The following is a 26,729-nucleotide window of genomic DNA, read 5'->3' on the forward strand; positions in this document are numbered from 1 at the left end:
ATAAGACTTATCGGTTTGAAAGATTTGGCTTCAGAATAGTCGGTTTTTCCGGGCTTGCGTATAAAAGCAACCCGTACCCTTTATCTCATTGGAATATAATCATAAGCTAGACTTGCCCCTTAATACTATCTCAGCTAATTAATTTATTATTACATTTGGTCCTTTTTGCATCATTGCTGGAATGATTCCATCTAAGCCACCAGATTTGTAGGGTGCAAATGAGTTGATGGCCAATTTGATCCTATCATATGTCACAACTTTTTTGGCAGCTTCCCAGTCCTTTCGACGTGCTTTATATTTACATTGCTCTGTACTATCCTATAAAAGAGTAAGAATCATATGCCAGTTATGTTGTCTTTTATAACGCACACGAAAAAGTTGGGTCAGTGGTTCTTGTGGTTGTAGATTCAGCATCGCCATTGCGTAGGAAGCTAATCGTGCAGCCTTGCATTTTGGCAAAAACCTTTTGGAGTCTAGCACAGTCTGGAACGCTTTCCCAGTTCTTCACAGTACTTCCTCCCAGAGTCGCCTTTTACCTGCCGGCTAACCGCTTATTGTAGTCAGTTCGAGATTGGAGATGTCCTATAGGTTTCCCATATTCCACTGTATTTGGCATTGTTAAATTCTTTTCTAATAGTCCTCCTAATCTTTTCAAGGTCTTTGCTCCACCACACGGTTTTTTTTTAATGTAACCCTTTTGATTTCCGCACTGTTATTTTCGTAGAATTCTACTTTAAAGTTTAAAGTTACTCCAATCGGTTCTTTTCAGATTTCGATAAGTTGTTATTTCCCGGTCAACACCTGTAATCTGAAAACAAATGTATCTACGGTCCAAGCAACTCTCCTTCATGAATACATGCCAGTTGATTGTTTGATACTTACTTAGTCTCTGCGTGAAGTAGTGAACTCAAGTTGCAATATAATTTCCCTCTTCCCGGTAATCGTGCAGAATCTTGCGAGCATGTTCAATCCGCTTCTTTTTGTCAGTGCTTTCATCCGCTTGACGCCAGTGACTGGCCTCGTTTGTACTGTTTTTTGCGAATTCCCGACACCAATTGCGCACTTTTGTATGTATATACACGTCAGTCAACTTTCAATTTTAATTCAGACAATTCAATAAAATTTAATTCAGACTTAGCGGGAACATCGATTGTCCTTTAATCGTTAACGACTTCTTAACGAAGACCATATATTAATACTACTTAGATAGGAAACTCCCATAAGAGCCAATAGAATACTGAAGCGTCGATGAATGCGCCCTCTGAATGTCGAGGAGTACTACTAACAGGAAACAAAAATAAATTTTTGACGCCATAATGATGGGAAAAAATTTGATTATGGCGCCAAATTTGAATTTTGCTTTATTACACCGTGCACTTAAATTTAGTGAGAAATATGTGGTGATTTCGGAAACTATAATAGGCAGATTAAAAAAGTCAAATTGGAACTTTTTTTTATATACATAATAAACAAAGTCCTGCGTACTATAATTTCTGAAAGCACCATACATATCCTACTAGATACACAGGTCTGGGTTTCAGAAATGAAACAAAAAATATTTACCAGATGTATTATTATATTATAGCAAACAATTCACAAGTGATACAATAAAAAATTATATAAGCATAAAATAAAAAACTATTAAACATCAAATAAAATTAAAAATTCGTCAAAATGTTACAATGTATAAACTTAATTAAGGAACTTTGTTGTATAAAGAACAAAGTCTGTAAAGTATAATTTATATATAGAGTGTTACAAAAGGTTATGGTAAATGTATAAAGGTCAATAAAATGTAATAAATTTACTGAGGAATTACTCCCTACTATCACCAAATTAGTAATGAAAGAGGCAATAATTAAATATGGTAAAAGTAGAATCTAAAGGAGTTTTTTACCATTTTTCTATTTGCCTTTGAAAATGTCAGACACCAAGATTTGTATAGAATCCAAAATTGCTGATGCATTGAAACTCCTGAAATTGCTCCTCTCTCAGGTTTGGTATGTTTTTGCCATATTATCCGTCTAGGATCCTATAATATTACTAAAGACCTGGGCGCAGTTTTTAACTTTCAATCCATCAGCATATTCTGTTGTCGGCTGCTGCTCTATGTGATTAAAAGTGGTCAGTTCTTTATAATCCTGATCTGAAAAAACACATTTTTAAATAGAATGTCATTTACATCTTGGACTCAAACAAATAAAAATATTTTATTTTATTGATTTAAAATATAACAGTCAGGTGTCAGTCTAAGAGACACATTACTAAGTTAAGTGTAATATTTGTTTTACTATGAAAAAACTAAATTATTAATTAAAGAGCTTAGTTTAACCCAAGCAGTGTATCATTATATTATTAAGCTTAAGCCTACATCTCTGGTGGGGTCACTTGTTGTGAAAATTAACCGAATGTATTGTATCTAGTTTAAGGCCTCTCCTTGAATTGGGTTTGAATGAATGTAGAATAAAATAATTTTAGCAGGTATAGAATTGTTTATTGGTGTCAGCACACCGAAATGAAAACTAACCACAGCTGACATACAAAATATTGAACTAAACAAACGGACAAATTTTGTAGGAAATATGAGAAAAGATCAATTTTGTTAAGATTTTTCAGGATAATGAAAGTTATTAAAAGAATAATGAAAGTTAGTTTTTCGGCAAAACTAAAAAGAAAGCTTGTGCAGGCTAAAGAACTATGACAAATTGCCGCATTTTATATGACATAATTTGATGCTTGACAGTCTGTGCACCCTCGGTAAAAGCGGTAGTTTAAGTCGTTTTGCATTCTTAGCGCCATCTAAATTTCGAGGAGTAGAAGCTTTTTAGTGTTCCGTAAATTGCTCAAGCTTTCAAGGCCCTGAGCAAGACTAAGCCTTGCAGGTAGGTGCTGATTGGTCACAATGATGGTGGGGAGTAACTAAGAAATACGGCGATGTTGTCAGATTTAAACTATCTCGCTCCCTCACCACGAGAGTTGGAGATTACGGACAATCTTAATTTACGGACAATCCTCTTATAAATATATAACTCCTCCTTTAAAGAAAAGCATCTACCAGATTTATCACTTTATTATCTATCTAGTTAATGATATTCTATATATGATTAATTATAAGCTGTATCTATCCATCTAATCAGCTAGTGAGTAACTTATATCCAAGCATTAGGAATATATATACAGATGAATACTATAACTTTAATATTTATTTCAGAGGTTAAAGAAACTAACCACTCCGTGGCAAGATACACAAGTCAGCGCGAATGTGATCAGCCAAACCAATGGGATGGTGCAATCAGAAAGTACGCAGGTTAGACTGTCAACGCCAGCAGAAACACCGACAGATCAAAAACCTGTCGAAGTGTGAGATAAGAAACTGTCGAAATTTACAGAGTATTACGTTTGATTACTTTAATTTAATCCTTTATTTGCAAGGAGTCTTAAACCTTGTTTCATTTAGTTACATAGTATAGGCATGTTTGGGGCATTTTCTAAGTAAAGCAAGCATTTTTTTAAAACTAGTCTGGTTGACGTTCTAAAAAAAATATGTACATACATAGTCGCCTTGTAACAGAAAGCAAGGAAATTTTTTATTTTCATTTTAGGCCCATCTACTAAGTAAAGAGCTTCAAAAATGCCTGTACAAATTAAAATATATGTAAATAGACCTAAATATAGGTAGTTCAAAAGTTAGTATCTATATATATAATAGGTATATCAAAAAGTCAGCGTTACCTGTCTTATTTGTCGTTACCACTAAAAAGTTCTCAGTTAAAGTACAAATTAGTCTAAGCCAGATGCGTAAGCTCCAATTCGATTTATATTTAGATTATATGTGGCATCCAGATTATTATCAGGTACCAGAGCATCCCATATTTTAGTAGGTATGTAAACATAGGTTCGTACGAGAATTATCATTATTCCATTTATTCATATCGTTAGTTTCGATTTATTCGTATATTGTTTATTATTTTATTCGTTACTAAATACTCGTCATCTTGTGGTTTGTCTGAGACCACTTTATCGAGGTCACAAAGATCGGTGTCGGACTTTTGCATCTTGGTTAGAGTAATTTGTAGTCGAGGCATTTTAATTTTTTAACAATTTAACAGGCTTTAAATTTGCCGAAACCTAAATATGGAGTAACTGAGCAATACATCTAATACACCAAACGAAACCCTTTTTAATACTTCACCAAAGCATAAGAACGTTATTCTGCCCCCTTAATATACTAGTGCAGCTTGATAGAAGTTTCATAGGAAATCGCGTGTAGTTAATACCTGTGTTGTTGCAGAGGAGTACAATAGAGAACTACAAGAGGCTTACTTGACTGAAGTAATAACATATTTTATTCATCAGTAGTTACAACAGAGGTTTTATCGGTTTCAATGCTCCCCATGGTGATTCCATTGTTAGAAGCTGGTCCTCTTTTTAGGTGGTTAAGAACCTGTATTTCTTTTGCTTTAACAGCTTTCACACTTCCAAATTACCTTCCTTCAACACCAACTTATCTTTGGAAAGCTTAAAACAGTCTCAGTGGATAAATTTGGGTGACTATGATGACCGACTGTGGTGTAGACAACTGAGAATAGACTAGTGCATTGTCTTGATGAAGAATTCAGAACTTGGTCTTCCAAACATCAGTTCCTCTCACAAACTCACATATAACCATTAGAACCTCGATGTAGAAAACTTGATTGGCCATCTTATCCTACTCTTATTGGGGAGCTCTTTTTAGGCTCTTTTAAGGCATAGATGGCCTTTCTGTTTTGGGATTGCAAATCAAAACTACGAACTGAGCAATTTCAAGGAGAGTCGTCTTTATCAAATAACTGTCTCTCAATATTTAGATGATTTAATTTCGAAAGGTCAATCTATTAGGTAAATTAACCCTACAAATCGGCGACTGATCAAATTTTAGAATTTGCTGAATTTTACTTCATACGTCTTGCAGTGGGGAAGTATTGTAAATCTTTTTTGTGAATTATTGCTTCCCTTAAATTATTATGTTATTCTATTAGAGGATCTATGAAATTATTTTAAAGGCGTCTTCCCATCCATCTTCAAATAATTGAATCAGTCGCTAGATTCAAGCTATGATTAATCTTGCTTCTAATTTACAGCTGCCACTACGACTGCCTCATAATTATTGAAAGATTTCAAGTGACTTGAAGCAAACAAACTTACATGTTTATCACCGATAATTTCCTAGAAAGTAGGGACTTCACATTAATACAATGTGTAAACATGTAAACCGATAAAAAAGCTTCTTTTAGATTACTCGAAGTGATCTGAAGTTGCTATTTCACCTGTCATCAGGTTGATGGTGATGGTTTACCCTTGCTTGCGCGGATTGGGATGTCTAATGGATCCCAATCTGCGTCACTCTTTATCCAGTCCATACATTGTTTCTTTAGTCATCTACTTTCTTTTAAAAATGTGCCTAAAATCAGTCGGTTCACGCCAGATAATACCGATGGCATCGTCGTGTCCGTATGAGTTTAAGAAGGCTCGAACTCAAAATTAGAAAAGAAGGAAAAGCTTGAAGTAATGGCGATTCTAAGCATTAATTCTAATGGTACAAGAACTATACTGTACTATAAAAACTGAAATTTAAGATATAATTCTAACTTTTGCGACATATTTTGATAAAAAATGTCGAGTGGTGTTTAGCTTGGGTAAAGTAGACAACCATAAAGAATAAATGAATCTTTCCTTCGAGTACTTCGAACTTCGTACTTTCCTTCGTACTTTCCTTTGAGTACTTCGAGTGACCTTCTTCAGGTACCTGTTTCTGCTCCCTGAGGCTTTTTTAGGTTGATTTGAGCTGGGTGGGGTATTGTGATGGGGTCTGGGTATTGTGATACAAATTGTGACTCGGAATATAGTTTAACATATTTGGTCAATCTGATAATCTCTACAGAAGCAGAAACGCGTACCTAAAGTTTCCACTCGGCGAAGAAATTACTCTAAAGTTACAGTTACTTCAAGTACCTGTTTTTGCTCCCTGGTTGACTATGATATTTTATGCAACGTCTAAAGGATCTTAGCTTAAATGGCATACGTCGTTATGGAGCATCATAGTTGGGTTAGCCTTAAGTAGACACTCTGCAGATTGCAAAGAAACTGTAAGGAAGAAGGAAAGGAACGTTCTTTTGAATGACATATATAATTTAAGTTTACATCCTTATTTGAACTTATCTCTTTTGTCACCATTCTCTCACATGTCGAGTAATGAATAAAGCATTTTGCTGACCTTGTGGTAGACCCAATTTCGGTTGAAGTACACCAAAGAATTTTTAAAAGATTCTATTAAGATCATAATTAGTTTATCCGATCAGAGAAACTATTGTTTGGTTATTGCTGTTTTGGAACAAATGCCCCAACATAAACCCAGCATAATTTTTTTTTAATAAATATAACTTAGGATACATATAACATAGATGTATTTATTTATTATTAAATTATATTTATATAATATTAAACAGCTGTACTAATAAAGCTTTAATCCAAAAGTAGATAAAACAATTAATTAGGATAGCTCTAATTAATATACTTAATTTAATGCATTTAATTTTAAGTTAGACATACTTTAAGACTGCCTTCGCTTAAAGTAAGTCTACAAGTTAAATATATTAAATTCAGATAGTAGAGATTTTTTATATAGTAACCTAAATGGTTTACAGGGTCGTTTAAAAGCCAGCATGTAGCATATTTGAACTAACTTGTGTAATATGTAAAGATAAAAGAAGAAAAATATGGATTTAATTAGCTAAGTATATTTTTAGAAGGTATTGGTAGCAATATATTATGTGTATATCTCGGAAGATGTTGTAAAAATACAATAATAATGAGTAGCTGAACCAAGTAAAATGGTCCTGTAGTGAATTATTTATTACTGCCGTTTTAAAGCATTTTTATACTTTTGGACGGTTTTTTTATAAAATGCCCACGTGAGATAATCAAACAGCCATTTGATTATCTTTACAAGGCTTATCAATTAGATTTAAAATGAAATGAAAATCTTTATAATATACAGGATTGTACAAATTCTTTCAGATGTTAAGGTACTGGAGATAGCTGATGTTTAATTATGAACAAAACTATGTTTGGATATGATCAATAAATTGTTTTTTTAACATTTTAAGAAGATTTGAAAGCATATTATGTTTATTTCTATTTCAGTAACATTATGCGATCTTTCAGGCATTAAAAGGCCTTGAGGAAGGCATACATTTTGAAGTAAATCCTTTTAATTTATTCATCTCAAGACGTTTTTTATTCCAGCTCTTGCGACAGGAATTGTGTTTTTGCATATAAACCACCATATCTAGGTGTAAAATTTCCTCTCCACCTGATCAAATTTGTTATAGCAAATCTCCTTTTTTATGAGAACTGACCTCTTCTTTCTACAATACTCCAAGGACTTTTATAACAACGAATCTGTTAGGAAGCTCTTTACACCTCACGTACTCTTTAAATGTAGAAGCCAATCAAAGTCAGACTCAAACAGAAGCCGCTTTTTTTTCACCTCACTACGAATAGTCCTGTTCGTTAGGCCCCTCAATATTAAATACTTACGCTATATTTAAAGCCACTGATCTAATACCACCAATAAATGCTCTATAGCCTCACAACGCATACAATAAACTGAAGCAATATCTTATAGGGTCTCAAAACTTCTCCCCCCTTTTGATCCCAAATATAAAATACAATTTGGTACAAACTCATATCCAAGACAAAATTGATCAAGGGCTGATGATCGAGCAAGAGGCGTGGCTTTATAGTTCTGGAATCTCCAGTTACAGGAAAATAACCTTTAAGAAGTCCAAAATCTTGTATTTTTATCAATCTTTCTTACCATTATACATTAATTTCCTTTTCACAGAACTGCCAAGTACTGTTATCAATTAAAATTAAGAGCTCAATATCTTGTAATTGATATTCTGTTAAATATTGGTAGAACTCACCAGACATCGATAAAATTAATTGATGCGGCTTCGATTCCTGGCATTTTGTCATACTGCTAAGGTCATTCCAACTTAGAAGACTCTTTTAAGATATATATTTTTTTAATTTTATGCTTACTTATTTTATCTGCCTTGTCTAAGATTCGGGATAAAACGAGTTATTTTTGCTGAAATCTAAGGGTCCTAATATCCTGTAAATTGTATAGCCAAATAAATGATTATGGATTTCCATACATTATTTTATGACCTATCACAAGCTTTAAACTACCTTAACTGTAGATATACTGCTTTGGAAGCTCTACAACTACTCTTTACTATTATAGCTGAGGTTAAAAAGTATATTATTCATCTTGGAAAAGATTTTCTGCCGATTGCTTTATCGTTATACAGTACAAGCTCGGTAACATGAACACAAAAAAACAAACCCTAGTTCATAATACCGATTGTTCACATTATGGGATGAGGATGATTATTATGTTTTTTTTTTGTAAAGAGACTAAATTATAAGTTTCAAGCCTTTGTTTATTTACTTAGTATGTATTATTTATAATACCTATGTATTAAAAAATACCTACAAAATTTATTTAAAAAAAGAAGTAATTTTTAATTGCTTCGTTTTAGATATTGTATTTATAATTACAGCTTTTTCATAAAGTTTTTTAAGGCATAAAATGTCGTCAATATTAACAAAGTTTTCTTGTGCCCATTGTATGTATAGCTTTAATGCTTCAATGGCTTCAGAATATCTTATTTTAGGCTTTGGATCTTCAATGACCTGACAGTCGTCTTCTTCTTCCGAAATAGCATTATCATTTGGATCATCATTAAGGTTAATGCCAGCATCATCCTTATTCCATTCAGTGATATCGTTTGTCGTATATTCAGCCTATAATAAAATTGTATTTATAGCAAAGAATACAGTAGCCTATTGTAAAAAAATACCTCGTGAACCTCCCTTAGTAAACTCAGAGTCTCCGAAACAACTTAATCAGCCTCTTCTCCACATTAGGAGGCATAAACATAGCAAATATGTTTCCGGCATCTGTTTTTAATGTGTCTGCTGGAGGATGGGAAGGAGCGTTATCTAAGAGTAGAATAGCTTTCAGCTAAAGATGTTCTTCTTTTAGATACTGCTTCACCTAAAATCATTCAAAAATGGAAAATGGATTTAATGGTTATGAATAAAATCACTTACTTCTGGAACAAAGTGGTAAAAAACCAATCCTTAAATATCTCTGCAGTCATCTATGCGTTTTTGGAATTTTTATAAATGACCGGATTTCTAAAGTGCTTAAAATAGCGGGGATTTTTTGATTTTCCAAGCACCAGCGGTTTTAATTTGAAACAACCTGTAGCATTTGCACATCCTAAGAAGGTCACCCATTTTGCAATTTTCATTCCTCGAGCCGTTTTTTCAGCAATCGAAACATATGTTTTATCTGGGAGAAGTTTCCAATACAACTCCGTTTCATCGGCATTAAAAAGTTGATTTTCCGTTATTCCAAGCTCATCATAACTTTTTTTAATTGTTCTTTAAACGGCCCAACCAGTTCCGGCTGAGATGATAATTTCTCACCGGATATTTTTAGAAATCATATTCCATTTAAAATGTTGCAGCCATCCATCACTTGCACTAAACTTCATTGTCGCAGGATATACATTTCCAAAAATTCTGATTGCTTTTTGTTTTAATATATCGCTGCTTATTGAAAGATTTTTTTCTCTTTGAGTAAGGAACCATTTGTACAACTGTTTTTCCATTTCTGGGTACTCACAAGATTTTAACGTACACTTTTTGTTTGGCCCTAATGAGTTGGTTACCCTTTCAAGAATCTTCTCCCTTTTCTTCTTGATCGAACAAATTGTTGATTTAGCAACTCCGTATTTTCTAGCCAGTATAGTAACTGAAACACCTTTTCGATGTTCTTGAATAATATTTGCTTTTTGTTGTAGAGTAAGGGCCTTGTTTTTGACAGTTTTACCCATTTTGAGAATCATGCAAAGAAAGGTTGTTACCGAATTTATTACTTAGGCGTTTAAAGTCAACTGAAAAGTGAAGAATAAAAGCCATATAAACGCCGTGAACCATGCAAACATGCTACGACAAGTCAAAAACCAGCGAGACAGTCAAAATATTACTGGCATATTGGCTCAAAAATCGTTTAAAAACGTATTGTTTAATTGTTCACATTATCGAGCAGACTTCTGTTCACACTATAGAGTACCTAATACAAAAAATATTTTATTCACAAAACCGAGTTGTTCATATATACGAGTATTTACGCCACCGAGCTTATACTGTAATAGATATTTGAAAGCTTGGAGTTAGGGTTGATAGATAGGTTTATTTTTCCCTACTTAAATCTCACCTTAGTTAAAGACTGCCAATGCTTTGGAAGAACAAGTCGATTCAGTGAGTAGTTCAACAACATTTTATAATATTTAGATGTATTAACGTTTTGACACCAATGGTAAATTCGGTCCAGACCACCCTGCGTTTAGTTATATCCGTTCCATATTTATAATCGATATCTACTATTTCAACTATTCTTATTGTTAAAAAAATCCTTCTTTGTTAACGTGTTATTAATTAATATAGATTAATGAAACCTACTTTCTTACTAAATAAACATCAATTCACAACTTCAGATGGATCATCAGCCATTGATCTACTAGTATTAATTGATGCTTCTTGGATAACTTTCACTTTTCCATCTTAAAGTCTACTCAATTTATATCATTCTAATTAGTACATAGTCAAATTTACTAGTTTCAATAAAACTAGTTTGATGTATTGCTTTAAAGGCTCTTCCATTAGGGCTTTAGCAAAATAGCATCCTCCTGGTTCTCTTCTTATTTTGTGGACCATTTGTATTTTGACTGCAATAGCGTTCAGTTATTGGACCAATTGTTTTCTTTTTGCTTTACATTAATGGTCTAATCAGCGTATATCTAATAATATACGCTTTATTTGAAGACGATAGCATATTGGACTAAATATCTCTGCACGGACCATGAGGGCCATCTATTATTCGTTTTATTCATACCAACATAATTTATTTTCAGAAAGACAAACTAATAACTTTCAAGTTATTTCCTATATTGCCATTGGTGACTGCCAAGTAGAATCATATTCAAACAGAATTTTTTCATTTATAATTTTTAGAGAGCTTAGGTCCGAGAAGCCCATTACTGATCTTGACATAAAGGTTGTCTACAAAAATTACTTTTCCCTCGTTACATATCACCTCAAGTATCACCAACTTTACTGAACTGAAGAAAGTAACATTTTTGATTAAAAATTTGCAAGATCATCCTCTGCAAATGAGGATAATCTTACCCCTAAAATTTTTCAAAACTTCAGCCATTCCAAAGACTAGTTATTGATTTATTAGTATTAGTTGATATATCTTGCATAGTTATTGCATTTGTATCTTAATTCTGCTCTTTCGGGATCATTATAATTTAGACTAATTAAAACCTTGACATGGCCTTAGGCTTCAGAGTAGTGCCAGTTCCTGGTTTCATTTTATTTGAATTTAGAAATTTCGAAAAGTTTGCAATCTTTGAATTTTAAGCAGATTTCTTTTATCTGCCTGATCAAAGCTTAATGAGACGTGCCTTTCTAAAATCCAACAATATTCTAAGCAGTTCTCAGTTTGGGTTGGGTTGGGTCAATGGGTTCTAGAGCCACCTACTATAGGAACCGCATTGCCAAGGTGATGGATTTTCATAGCGTGTCTAAAGATTTTAACTGCGTTAACCTAAAGGTACTGCTTTGGAAGCTGTACCACTTTGGCTTTTTGGCTATCTGCCTGGTTTTCTTCTAGTTTCAAAGTTCATCAGTATTCTTACAAGCACATATTTTACTTATAGAACCATTTACCTATAGATCTTCTTTCTTTTTGCTTTATATAAATGATTTCAGTAATATTAAAGGAACCGCACTCTACTTGCAGACATTCTCTGGCATAGCCCAAAATATGATTTTCTGCAGAGAACCGTGACAATAGATCTTTAGGCGATGTATTATTAGTTTCAGTCAAATCTAATATCATCAGAAAATAAATGATTTGTCCAATATCCAGATTAAACTAATGACTTTCAAAATATGCCTTATATTTTCAACGATACGTGTTTCGTAAGTCTTAGGGAGCTTAGGTTTAAGGAGCACCAACAATCTTGATAAACAGCTCTGTGGAGGTTTTTGCTTTGAAGTTGGATATTTGAGAGCTTGGGCCTATAGTTGGTAGATTGGTTTACTTTTTCCTAGGTAATCTCACCTGAAGTAAATGTTACCATTCCCTTAAAAGAACTGCTGCATTCAATATGTGGCTGAGGTTAATAAATTTGATCTAGTGTATATAAGACTTCCATTTATTGAAGTCCAAAATTATTAATGACGCTGATTAATTTTTTTTTAACATCTTCTTTTGTTAGAAACTTATACTTCTCACATCATTTATTTTATTGGGAATATGCTGCATGTGCTGAATAATCTTAATCTAGTAGATTGATGGTCATAAAAAATTGAAAACACCCAGAATAGGCTGTCTTGAGTGAAGAACAAGATATAGCAAATGTAGATAAATAAAATACTTCTTGATGGCTTAGAGTATTCGCCAAAAGGACATCACCATGTCGAATGTCCACCCATACCCTCATCCTAAGATTGGGTTATTGGATATTGACATCTCGGAATGAAAAAAAAGTGTTTTGAATTTTTGGTTATTTTAAACACAATCTACTAAAAATAGCTTTTTGAAGAGGCACAAAACTGATGTCGGGGAAACAGTTAATATATGAATCAGCATTATCAGCAATGAGGGAAATTCTATCATCAGCATAAAAAGAATTAAGTGTAATTAGTTCACGGTTTAACAGTTCGACGATTTTCAAGTATACGGCTAAGGAGTAAAAATTAAAAGTGGAATTAGATTGGCAATTTTTTATAGTAATACATTGGTATATACTCAAAATGGAACTCCATGCTGAAGTTCTGACCTGAGAGACTTATGCTCCTTAAATAAACTGCAGACATTTACTACTACTATAGTTAAGCCCCTACTACTTGAGAATTTGGATCAAAATACTGGATTAAATACCATCAAAGGCTCTAGCAAAATTGTAAAAAGTTGCAGAGGAGTCCAATACTATCAGTATTATTATAAATAATTATTTCAAAGAGGTCAAGACTGCCTTCAGGAATCCTTTCAAGCAGGATGAACTTCTGTTCATCCTGCTTTTTGTTGATATCAATTTGCGATATTATAATCTTAATTCATCTTAGAGAGTGGTCTTATTTTATAAACTCTTTAGAATTTATTAAACTCTAATTTATTTAATTTCATCAGTTCTTTGCAAGTTTGACACTTTTGCAAATTTTTCTAGAAGTGACTCCAATGAGCTCTTGTTCGTTTATTCATATTTCTACTACCAGCACGAATAATTAAATTCATTTTAAACTTATGAACTAAACTAAGTATAATTTAATAAAGGGATATAAAGCAGAAAAACAAAACTATGGTACATACCGACAAGTATTTCTGCTTTTTCACTTCTTTAGGATATTTCAACCTTCATACATCGAATTTGTACATCCCTGTATATATATGTATATATATATTCATATATTTATTATTATTATTAGATTATATCTAGAATTCGTAGCCTAGAATAGAATTTGTAAGGAGCTAACTAAATTAAAAATATCTAGTTGTGATATCTATCTATATTATATCTACTGTTAAACCTTTTATATTATTTCCTTATAGAAATTGTTTTCAAAAACTTCAGTTTTATTAAGGTATACTAACATTATTTTATAATTAAGTGAGGCCAGTATTCTTTGTTAATTATAAATCTTTTTTAGATCGTATGGATAATTTTCTTTATGACAAAGGTGTTTACAAACAGCCATTGTGAGTGCCTTAACTATTTTGTGTATACATCTTTCGTTTGAATATATTTTTGTTAGCCGAATAATTGTTTTATTTCGGTTTAAATGAAAAACCAACCCCCAATGTGCTGTCATCAATAAGCCGACATATTCTTCAAGTGATGGTGTTTTATTCAAAACTTAAAACAAAAATTAAAAGCATATAAATGACGAAAAAGTATTTTCAATATTTAAAAGATATTTTCGCCCTTTGTGCACCTTTTGAGCTTTAACCACACGGTTCTCTTGGCTAGAAAATCGACGGCTTAATTCCCCTTGTTGTGGTTGTATTCCTTGATCCAGCTACCTCCTAGCCTATTTTTGGTGAAAGCTTCCACGAGGGTGCGATAGCATTGCTGCACTACTTCTGATTTAATTTTTATAAAATGTGAGTATTTTTGGATCAGGTTTAAATTTCCCGCCACACGCCACCCCCGATGATCGCCCTCGTCCTTATTAATAACGTCAATAGAATTTATGTCTGATCATTAGACAACACGCATTTCTCTATATTTGTGTTCTGTGATCGCAGTGTTCCTAGCTACCAGCCAAGAGGAATTTCCATATACTTATAAACCCCAGAGTTATAGGTAAATGGAAATTTCGGATGACGGCCATCTTAGGGGACATTAGTAAAATTTGACAGTAGTGATGTTAGTGACACTCTTGACAGTTTTGACGTTGACTTTTTTATTTTTAATAGAGGGAAGGCGTCGTCTCGTTGGTCAAGAATAGGGTAAGTTTTCTTGAAATAGGATTCTAGAAAAGAGTAGAACAAAACTATCACGTAAATATTGTATAAAAATGTCTAAGTTATCGTTATCTTTTGAGTAAAGGCTTAGGTTTTGATGCAATTCAATTGTCTTCCCTAAAATATCAGGTTCTGTTAGAACGCAGTTATTTCTCATTTTTCCCAAAACCGAGAAAATCATTTTCAGATGACCAATTTGTTGATAATTAAATTCAAGTTGTAAGTTCAGAGACTGTAAACAGTGTGTAGTGGTATGTCCACTTCAACTATTTCGTCAGGTAATGCTTACTCAAATTGTTTGCCATCAGGAAGCTCTTGTTCCAATATTTTCACAAATTTTATTGATAAATATTTTTTCTCTTCGAGAATATAAAGGACATTCTTGCTCTTTGCATTCAAGACTGGTGTTACGAAAGAAAGCTTAACTCATGAGTACGAAATTAATGTTATAAATTGAAAAGCAATGTATAATGTCCATAAATCCACCATCCACCAAGCAAGTTATCTAAAATGAGTTAACTTTTGAAAAATTAAAGAGCATCTATTGCTTCTTTAAAGTCTCTTTATAATGATGGAATGATTCAGTTCAATCAAAAGAATCTTACTGAAATAACTAAAGAATTTATTAACTCTCAATTGCTAAATGCAAATCGTTCACTTTCTGGTCGCATGTGGTCAGTTAAAGACAAAGCCGTCGCCCTTTAAATTCTAAAATGCACTCCATGGCTTTACAAGTATTTAAAGCACTTTTTCCAATTAACATCTCTAAGAACTCTTCAAGATATGCTCTGCAAAGGCAATACAAAAAGACACTCAGGGACTCCAAAAGACAGTGCTGGAGGCGGTTCTGCAATGACGTTGAAAACACATCCTCCGCAGCACGACTGTGCAAAGTACTGTCCAAGGAACCTGGAACTAAAATGAGGTTGCTGTCACTTCCAGATGGCGGCTTTACTACCAATGAGCGGGAGTCACTGGAGGTCATGCTGCGCACTCACTTCCCAGACTCCAACTCATCTCGCGATCCTCCTAGCTGTTCTCGGACTCCGATTCGCTTAGAGTTCGAGACTGCTAGAAAAATAATTACATTCGAGAGGGTGAAATGGGCAATCAAGACATTCCCCCCCTTCAAATCTCCGGGCATGGATGGATTATATCTATGCCTTTTGCAAAACGGGTTAGAAGTACTAACCCCACACATAGTCAGACTATTCAGGTCGTCGCTTGCTCAGGGCTACGTCCCAAAGTTATGGCGTCAAGTGAAAGTCGTCTTCATTCCGAAACCCGGAAAAAGCGATTTTACAGATCCCAAATCGTACCGACCTATCAGCCTTACCAGCTTTATGCTGAAGGCGATGGAGAGGCTGATTGATCGGTACCTTAAGGAAAGCATTCTGATCAACAAACCACTGCATGCGCACCAATACGCCTATTAGGCGGGCAAATCCACGGACCTGGCCCTACACCACCTCCTAAGGAAGGTGGAGGGTGCTCTGAGAAGTGGCAAGGCCTGTCTGGGTGCGTTTCTAGACATTGAAGGGGCGTTCGACAACACCCCTTTCGCATTAATCTGCCAAGCACTCAAGAGCCGCGGCTCAGAACCCTGTTTGCTGGATAGAGGCCATGCTCTCGAAACGTCATGTATCTGCCCAGCTCAACAACGAGATTGTCGAAACGTTGGCGGCTAGGGGCTGCCCGTAGAGAGGAGTATTGTCCCTTACCTTGTGGTGCCTTGTGGTCGACAGCCTGATAATTCTTTTAAACAATGCTGGCCTATACACACTGGCCTACGCTGATGATCTGGTAATCCTTTGCCCAGGGAAAGACGCCGTCTCAATGCGGGGCCCTATGATGAGAGCCCTGCGTATGGTGGATATATGGGGCCTCTCGAGGGGATCTTAGGATTAACCCCAAAAAAGCAGAGCTCCTACTATTCACGAGGAGACGTAACTTTGGCACGTCACCTGTTATATCTCTAGGTGGCGTGCAGCTGCATTACTCCAGGACAGTTCAATTTCTAAGAATCAAGTTAGATCCCAAACTCTCCTGGCACGATCATGCAGACACCAGAATGAAGAAGGCCACCTGCGTGCTATGGGCCTGCAGGCGGGCTTTTGGAAATACCTGGGGTCTGTCTCCTAAGATCCTCCACTGGATCTACTCGCGCATTGTGAAACCTCTTCTCACATACGGGGCTATCGTTTGGTGGCCATGTACGGAGAAAGCGAAAATTCGTGCTCATTTGGACAGAGTCCAACGTCTTGCATGTCTCAGCATAACGGGTTCCATGCGGACGGCGCCAACTAGAGCGCTTGAGACTCTGCTGAGCCTTCCGCCTCTGGACCTCGTTGTGCAATTCGAGGCAATGAGGACTGCGTACAGGCTATACGTCCTCGGCGAACTACGTGCTGGCGAGACCGGTCACGCAAAAATTTGGTCACGGGCCATACAGGAATGTCCTCTCCTTCTGATGGGCAGTGACTGCATGGCTTCAGTGACTGTGAACTGCGAGGGATTCGTGACGAACATAGCAGGTAGAGAAGAGTGGCAGTATTCCAACAGACCTGCATTCCTAAATAGGGAGACCATCTGGTACACAGATGTCTCCAGAATTAATAATAGAGCTGGATCAGGGCTTTGTGTGAACTAGATCGTTGTTTTGCCTTGATGTTTAATAAAATATCTCTAAGTTCTGGACTTTTTCATGAAAAATCCAGTCAAAGAATTTCAGGGTTTGTAGGTTTAGGTTCTCTGGGAGAATACTCCAACCAAGCAAACTATGCTCTCATATTCATGATTCGAGGCCTTAAAAAAACATTTAAAAAGCAAATGTCCTATTTTTTACACAACATACAGAACATGTTGAATGTTCCCTTCCCTTCCTGCCATGTGCATATATGCACATGGCAGTCATTATACGTACCTTACCCTATTATACGTACTTAATTTACCGCCCGCGCCAAGTGTATATAAAATATACACGGCACGGGAAAATGAATTTTTTAAGTTATACAAAGGATAAATAAATTTTTTTGTAGGAAAAATTAATACTATAAAGATTAACAAAAAATTAATTTATTACATAGATTAACATCTAAATAAATGGTATAAGCTAAGGAAAAAAATAACGTTACTTTAATGTTATGAACGCTTAATTATGTTATGAACCGTAAAAAAACATTTAACACAAATTGCTGGACTTCTTGGATAGGCTGGACATATGTAGAGAAGTTGCTTACTATGGGCTATAGCGTTTTTTTGGACATGGTCTTTTGCACGCTTTCCGTAACAAAACTTACACAGAGTTCTTTTTTGACGATTACATTTTGTGATCCACATTAGTTTCCTCTAGTTCCAGTTCTCCAGTAATTGCATGCATAATGATTTTCCCTAAAAGTCATAATCTGAATAGATGTGTCATTAGCAACTTTGTATAAATGCCAAGCATTTACTGTCGATGTTCCTATTAAAACTTCTACAGCTAGGAGACACTTAACTGACTTGCGTAATGAAGAAGAAGATAAAATTTAGAAATGATTTCGTAGAATTATATTCACATATAGCAGCTGGCTTTATTCGGCTACCCTCTTGTCTAGCTGAAACTTTCACCATTTCATCACCATGCTTGGTACTAAGATATAAATGTCTCTTTTATCCCTCCATTTCGCAACTACTATGCTTTCTTTTTCTTCACCATACATTTCTCCGCGTTTTAATATTTTGGAAATAACTGTTTTTGGATTTTCTTTACTGTTGTTTCTTATTTTACCAACTAGATGAGTCCTTTTGTAGCAAAGCTAATTTATAACGAGCGTATAGAAGCGTGTTATCTCGACTCTTTTCTTTTTTTTTCGACGCGACGTAACAAGTTGGGTCTGTCTTAGAATTCAAGTTTGCCGCGTTTAATTGAGCTTAAATTTGGCGCTAAATTTGGGCACGCCTTCTTTTAAATCTAATTGGTTAGATGGGTTGCCAATGGTTATGTCAAAATTAATTCTTTAGTAGAGGGCCAAAATTTCTCCGTGTTAACAAGGCAACCCGCATTTCTCTATATTTGTATTCTGTGGTAGCTACCTGCTACGTTCATATGGCGCGTGTGCGTCCTTCTGTCGTAGTGCAGCGACAATAATTTATTTCTATTTAAATTATTGACGTCCTGTTTATAACATGCAGGATACGAGAAAAACGTCGAAGAAGAAAGACACTCCCTCTCAGTCGGACAGCAACATAGTCAATATGACCTTTAAACGTCAGCTCTGGGTCAAAATAGACTCCAAGAAATTTGGCTTCTAAAGGAATACATGGCTGATTTTATGAAGTCCAAAAGTCCGTTTTTGAATCACCGAGGGTCAGTTTGTTCGAATTAAACCGTACTTTAAGGTAATCAAATCTTTCAGTCATGAATTGATTATGAATATCGCAGACCTTACCGCGAGCAGTAATTGATGTGTCGTCAGCAAACAGGAATTTTACATGAGGAGATGCACCAACAATATCCTTTATGTAAATGGAAAGCAATAATGGTTCCAAATTAGACCCCTGAAGTACCCCATGATTTAGTCGGCTCCGTTGCCCTGTCAGTTTTATAATAAAAATATACTTTTTTGTCGTATGTACCTCATATAGCTTCCCATAAGTGTTGTGCTTGATTGATCTAGAAAAAATACAGTAGTGTACCAGTTTTATAAGGTATTTTAGAACAAATAGTGGGGTATAAATTGTGGAAAAATATCAGCTTTAGTGCAATTGGACTACTCGAAGGCTTTTGACACAATCTTTCATAGATTTCATTTTGCCTATTATGGATTTAATAGAGACGCGGTGTTTTTTTGCGTCTTATCTTAGACACAGATTGCAAATAGTTGTATAGAATGGAAAAAAGTCAGTACTCTTACCCGTAGAATCGTGGGCCTTCTTCTCTTCATAATATACACTGCAGATATAATAAAAAATATCCAGTATTGTAAGTCACATGTATATGCCGATAATACACAATTAGTAGGGGAGAGTGGGGCATAGCGGAATGATATTTCTTTTTTTTTAGTTGGCGATCTTAATATTTAAAAAGAAGGTGTAAAAATGCTGTCAATCAAAAGTTTAGACTTTTAGATTGAAGTTATCTAAGGTGAACGGTTTTTGTAAAAAAAAATTAAAAAAAAGAGAAAATCATTCCACTTTGCCCCTTTGGTGGGGTAAAGTGGAACACTATACGGGGCAAAGTGAAATGGAAAATTTTATCAATAAAAGTCGCATATAAAAGCATTTTTAGGTGTTAAAAAAGTTAACAACATATTTTATTCACAAAAGTCGCATATAAAAGCATTTTTAGAGTGTATATCATAGGCGGTACATTGTTCATGAGCCCATCTTTCGCAGCGACTGCAGGATATCCAGCTTTCTTCAGAACTCGATTTAAGGAATTCACCATCGCAAAAAATACATCTTGTATCATCATCATTTTGAACACCTTGTGCAGAAACGTGTTCTACCCTTTTGCGTTTACTTTGACGATGTTCTGGGTCTTTCTTTTTGCTTTCAAAAACTTTTTTTTTTACAGTAACTAACTTCATGGGAGTTGGACTGTTTTTTTCTAGCAGTTCATGATAATACGGACTTGCGGTTAACACTGCAGTTTTTCCTCTTTTACGTGTTGTTGGTTTCTGTTTAGTAGTCTGCTGCACCTGGGGTACCGGTATAATGTCACGGGGACTGCAAATTTGGTTTTTAGTCAAAAGACCTGTCTCTTCTAGAACTTCTGGAAAACAGGAAGAAGAGACATTTGAAAAACAAGAATGAATTGATAACAAAGGGACTGATTCCACTACTACTTTTGGAAAACATGGGGGCATTTTGCCTACACGCTTGCTGCAAGAAGGAATAGCTTTTTTATCTTTTTCAGTTATTTTTAACACAAAATCTTTATAGGGAGCTGGTACCGCTACTATTTTCGACGAACATGATGGTATTTCGTCTTCAACATATTTGCTGCAGGAAGGAATGGCTTTTTTATCACCTTGCTTAGCAGTTCCTTTTAACAATATAAGAGGAATATTATCATCGGATGACGAGTCTTCGTTTTCCAGAGCAGGTCTGTAAAATAACAAATTTATGTTAGGTATAAAATAAACTGTCAAAATTGATACCTACCTATTAGTTGTTTTACTTGCTGCAAAGGCTTCATCAGGGAAAATATGTGGATTAACAGGCCAAATGCCTGTTTTTGCAAACCCGCTAATTGCATTCTGCGCAGTTGAGGCCCTTAGGAACGCTTTCCCAAACAATTGTCCAACTTGTCGTATTGTTATTGGCCTTTCAGGATGATTTCCATGGGCGAAGTTAGAGCCTCAAAAATGGGGGAGCTAAAGAATAGTCTTAAACAGCTTCTATTCTAATTTGCTGTACTATATACATATAATATTATGAATTTGTTTTACTTTTATTTTCATATTAGGTTTCATCCAAGGAACACGTTTCTGAATTTTATTGCAATATCCATAATGTATGAACCATTCTGTATATGTATTGGAGTATATTGCATACACACCAAAAGTCAAAAGTCGCTAGGTAGTTTTTAAAAAAAATTAAACTTTCAAGAAAAATTTCAAAGTTCAAAATAATATCATTTAAATATCTAATTGTCGGACTTAATTAATTTAGACAAAGTTAAACATGACGTTTCGGTTGGTAAGTATCTCCAACCATTATTATATTAAAATGTTATATTAAGTGTAAACTAGCAGTTTACACTTGGTAACGGTTGGAGATACTTACCAACCAAAACGTCGTGTTTAACTTTGTTTAAATTAATTAAGACAATGCAAATCCGACAATTAGATATTACTTCTCAATTGTCTGCCACCTTCAAAACCAAAATCATTTTAATAAAACGCAATAATTCTTCAAAAATAGTAAAAGCAAAATTTATTTAAAATGTCCTTAAATAAAATGAAATCCAATAAAATTATCTTATGACAATGACTTTGTTAGACCACTTTTATTACTAAGGGTGGTTAGTGCTAAAGAACTAAATCGATCCTGACCCATCGTTGACTTAAATCAATTTTTAATTCTTCTCATTGTTGAGAAAGAGCGTTCGCAGGGCGCTGAAGAAATTGGCAAAACTAATGCTATTTGCATAAGGGTATATGCATTTGGAAAAGTCTCTTTTCTTAATACATCTTTAATATCAGAAATGGCAATGTTGTGGCTCTGGCTTTTATTTATGCAATTCCCAATAACGGTCATTTCAGCTTTTAATAGCTCCTTATCGATTAAAAAGGTATCTCCATACAATTTAATGAATTCCAAACTACCATCAAAATCCATCTGCAAAAAATTGAAGACAGATTTAGCTAATTTCTGACTTTCGGAAGAAAATCTTATTTTTAGATGATTTATTATATTGTCGAGAGACCTATAATAAATTGAAATTAGCCAAAACTTTTTGTTTTGGCTAAATTTTGTGCCTAAAAGTTTATAATATAAAATAAAGTTTTGTGCCTCATTTTTTATCAAAGGTGAATTTAAGAACGTTTCTTCGGATACTGCGGAAGTGGAAGCTTCAACCACATATTCTTTAAGTCTTATACTTTCTGTTTTTTTACGTTTTGAACAATTTTTTTGGGGGAGCTAATTTCATTTTAAAGGGGGCTAAGCCCCCCCCCCCCCAAGCTCCCCCCTAACTCCGCCCATGAATTTATTTCGTAACCAAAGTTCACATTCCTGCGTGTAAAAGGTTCTGAGAGGAAACATGAACGAAACGTCAAGTCGCTGAAGGCGATGGCTGGTATGTGTAGGTAGGCAATTAATATGAACATGATTTTTTCTAGCTGTTTCAAGTAAAGCAATATTTTTTGTATGGCTCATCAAGAATTAGTAAGATTGGTTGATCAGCAGTTGGTTTGATATGTCGTAAAAAGTTATGAAAAGACCATGTTGGGCAAAATATGTCTGTGTTCATCCATCCTGAAGGATGGCATACAAGTTTTGTCAGGCGGTGTCCCCTCTAACAATTCTAAATTTTCTCTTACTCTTGGAAATATCATTAATGGGGGAATATATCTCCCTGCTGCATTAAAACAAAAGACTGACGTAGTTGTCGTCCCCCTTTCTGCTGAACTAAGTGTTCCCACTTGCTTTTTGCCTTTAGACGCAATCACTTTTGACGGTTTGTTTGGAACCGTTGTGATTCCTGTCTCGTCCACATTATAAATTTGGCTTGGAAGAATTTGTAGCGATCATATAGTTCAATGAGCAGGCTAAAAAAGGCAGAAACGGTATGCCGGTTAAAGGCCGTAGCTCTAGCGATTGAGGTTTTTTCGGGAGTTCGCAGAGAAAGCCTTGAGTTCCGCTTTAAAAAGGCTAAAACCCAATCTTTTCACGCCTTTCCTTTCTCATTATTAAATGGATGACTTATCCCGTTCCTTACAGCGAACTGATAGGCTAGATGCCTTAAGTCTGATATGCTTAAACCAAAGTATCTGCTTTCCATGAACAGACAGTGTTCAGCAAGCTGTTGCTCTTGTTGTGGTGTAAAACAACGAGTAAATCTGCCCAAACTTTTTCTTGAAGCTTCCTCGAACGCGCAGTTTTTTTTTTAACTCTTCGAAACAATGTTGTTTGTGGCACTTTATAGCTAAGAGCTGCCTGCTCATAGCTCAAACGATTTGCTCGAACTGCCGTAATAGCGTTGACCATATCTTCCCAAACATGTTGTGTGGATTTACGGACATAATTCCTAACCATTTTTGTCGGACCTCTAAAAAAATAGGAATAAAAAATAAACATATGCATTCGTGGCAGTATATACAAGTGGAATGCATTCCACTTTACCCCATTTGACATTTTTTACTTTGCCCCATTTGGCATCTTTTTAGTAAATGTTTGTTTTTTTTTACAACTGTGATTCGATCCATCTATATTATTTAGTACACTTAGTTATATGTCCTACCTTGAAAATAGCTGCTACAGTTTTTGTTAAAATATTACAATCCAGATTTTAACACAAACTTATCACCTTAAGAAATAAACAAATATCCACCAGTTTCACCTAACGTCAAAAATCTAAACAGCATATACGCGCAGTGTTCACCGTGTGACGTACTAAAATGAACCGCTAATTTACCACGTGTTTTGGGCAATGACTTATCAATGCGACGTTGCCATATGTATAATTCTACTTTGCCCCTCATTCCGCTTTGCCCCACTCTCCCCTATATAGTTTTTACCTCACAAGCAGCATCTAGAAGAATATATTGTGAATAAAATTTCAATATAATAATCTCCTCTCGAGAATAATAATCAATAACGACTTATAAATTGTTGAGCAGGTCAACTCCATAATTAAGAAGGCTTTCCACAACTTATTATATAGTATTAGGACTATTCTGTCAAAGTATCTAAAATTTATCTTGTATGAATCAGTACTTTCACAATTTAATTACTGATCTTTTGTATTTTTAAATTTGTGTAAAAAGCAGAGAACATACTTCGTCTGAGATAAAGCACTGATTGACGGACACTCAGTTTTGCGACATTTGTTCATAAAATTTATTTATTTAGTAGTCCATCATTGTGAGCAACAAACAAATAAGGCCTAAGAAATCTTACTCATAGTAGAAATAATGGTTCTAATAATTTATATAGCATTCCTAAGCACTCTACAGCATTCTTTAAGAAATGTTTGCTGAAATTAATGCTCCATCTGTATATAATGGAATACCAAACAGTAAAGCGTATCCAGATTTAAATTCCAAATAGGAAACTACGCAAGAGTTGCCAATGACTACTTTGTTATTGTGTTTATTTGGCGTTTTTATGCCCTGTGTTGTTCGATCAGCTTTTAGCTTGAATTATTTTATATTAATGTTGTTTATTTTATATCACTGTTTTATTTATTTATTTATTTATTTAATAGACGGGATCAACCCCATTACAAAAAAAAATATTACAAAGTTCAATACTTACACCTAACCATAACTTAAAATAGCTAAAATACAAATATGTTTTTACAGGCAAACCAACATAAAATCAACAGAAGAGTTTACACAATCTCTCTAATTTGATTCCTAAAACTAGACAAGCCAATGCCCACAACTTCAATATCCTCATGGTTGATAATATTTAAGGTTCCTTCGATAGGGGAGTGAGTAAAATAGTTGGTACTGTGAAAAGGCAAAGCAAATAGTCGGTTTCGTCTCAAGAGTCTTGAGGGGACATTGAAGCTAATTCTACCGAGAAGATTAGACTATTAAGAAGCTTAAATACAAAGGTTAAATCACCACGAATACGTTTTTCTCTTAATGTTGTCATAGCCAGCACTTCCCGTGCATCATCATAAACATGATCGTTCGGTATTTCAAAATTTAATTTAAATAGACAAAATCTTAAAAACTTATTCTGAATCCTTTCAAGGGCCAGACAGCTGTTCATGTAATAGGGGGACCATATCATTGAGCCATACTCCAATAAATAAACCACCAAAGACATGTACACTCTCTTACAGGTCTCGACTGATAGCTCTCTACAGTTACGTAGAACAAAACCCAGAACCCTGGAGCACCTAACCACTATATTACTTATGTGTATATTAAAATTTAAATGATCGTCAAAATAAACGCCAAGATCCTTGATTGTATCAGGATACTGAACAGGGCTTCCCTCTATATTGTATGATGTTTGACAACATTTCTTTATGTTTAAGAATAAGATATTGTTGACACACCAATCATTTAGCCGATTCAGGTCATTCTGTAACAAAATTTGGTCTTTGGGAGTCTGGATTACTCTATAAAATTTCAGGTCATTTGCAAACAATAAAAAGGCACTATTTTTAAAACATGTAGCTATATCATTAATGAAAATGTTAAAGAGCAATGGTGAGCAGTGTCCACCCTGAGGTACACCAGAACATACATTGATATTGCTGGATCTAGCACTACCCAACAGATCCTGCTGATAGATCAACAAGTTAGTGATCGTAGATCTGCCCGAACTAAACCCATGCTGCTGATTGAGCAACAGCTCCTTGCAATAGAAATAAATTTGCTCGTAGATAAGATTGTCCAACAGTTTTGGAATGGCCGACTGGATGCAAACGCACCTATAGTTGCCTATTTGGTCATTATCATCTGATTTAAATATTGGTACCACGAAACTATGCTTCCATAATGACGGAAAGAGTGCTGAGCCAAGGGATTTCTGAAAAAGGAAGAATAGAGGGCGAGAAATAGTACAGACACATTTTTGTAAAAAATAGTTTGGTATCCCATCAGGACCTGAACTAACTTTGGCCTTTAATTTTAAAATTTTATCAAAAATCAAACCAGACAGACAGTTGGGGATTATCATATTTGGGGAATTGGTTGTTGTCATATAGGGATATATCATATTGGATTCTTCATTTATATTCTTATCATATTGGATAGGGATATATCATATTGGATTGGATATATCAGATTGGATAGATTTGGATTATCATATTGGATTGGATCATATTGGATATAGGGATCATATAGGGAATTGTCATATTTTCTCCCACCTGTTGACCCATATAATAATTGATATTTTTATTTACATTAGTATTGTAGATAGTTGAAAAAAACTGGGCAAAACCCTCCGCTATCTGTTGGCAACCAGAAAATTCATTATCACCATAATACATTGAATTTGAAATTTTATTTACTGCCTTCCTACTGTTGAGGTGATACCAAAAGCTTTTAGGGTCAGTACACAGTAATTGGTCTAAATTTGAAATATAATCACGGTAGCAAATATTCGTTAAAGTTTTGTACCTCGCCCTGAGATTAGAAAAAGTGACATAATCAGACTGATCACGAGTACTGATGTAATTCTTGTGAGGAATCTTCTTCTGTGTAACTAGATATTTAAGTTCACCCGAGAACCACTTGGGAAAATCAGATGTCTTATATCTTTTGAGAGGAACAAAAAGGGCTATTGCCATGTTTAAAATGTGATAGAATTGAGAGACAGCTATGTTAATATCAGTCGTGTTCAGTATTGTAGTCCATTCAATTCCAGATAAGTAATTATTAATGCCATCATAATCTGCAAG

The 26,729-nt window shown here is 34.8% G+C and overlaps 1 protein-coding gene across 1 annotated transcript in view; it reads left to right on the plus strand.

Annotated features, from left to right (window-relative positions):
* Positions 1-13,801, plus strand: part of LOC126746547 (sodium-dependent dopamine transporter) — a 98,587-nt gene extending 84,786 nt beyond the window's left edge. The window contains exon 11 of the mRNA XM_050454855.1: positions 3,212-13,801. Within this exon, the coding sequence (XP_050310812.1) occupies positions 3,212-3,364 (153 nt within the window). The 3' untranslated portion in view covers positions 3,365-13,801. The remainder of the gene's footprint in view (positions 1-3,211) is intronic.
* Positions 13,802-26,729: the final 12,928 nt, after the last annotated feature.

The sequence above is a fragment of the Anthonomus grandis genome, chromosome 17, assembly GCF_022605725.1.
Source record: "Anthonomus grandis grandis chromosome 17, icAntGran1.3, whole genome shotgun sequence".
NCBI lineage: Eukaryota > Metazoa > Arthropoda > Insecta > Coleoptera > Curculionidae > Anthonomus > Anthonomus grandis.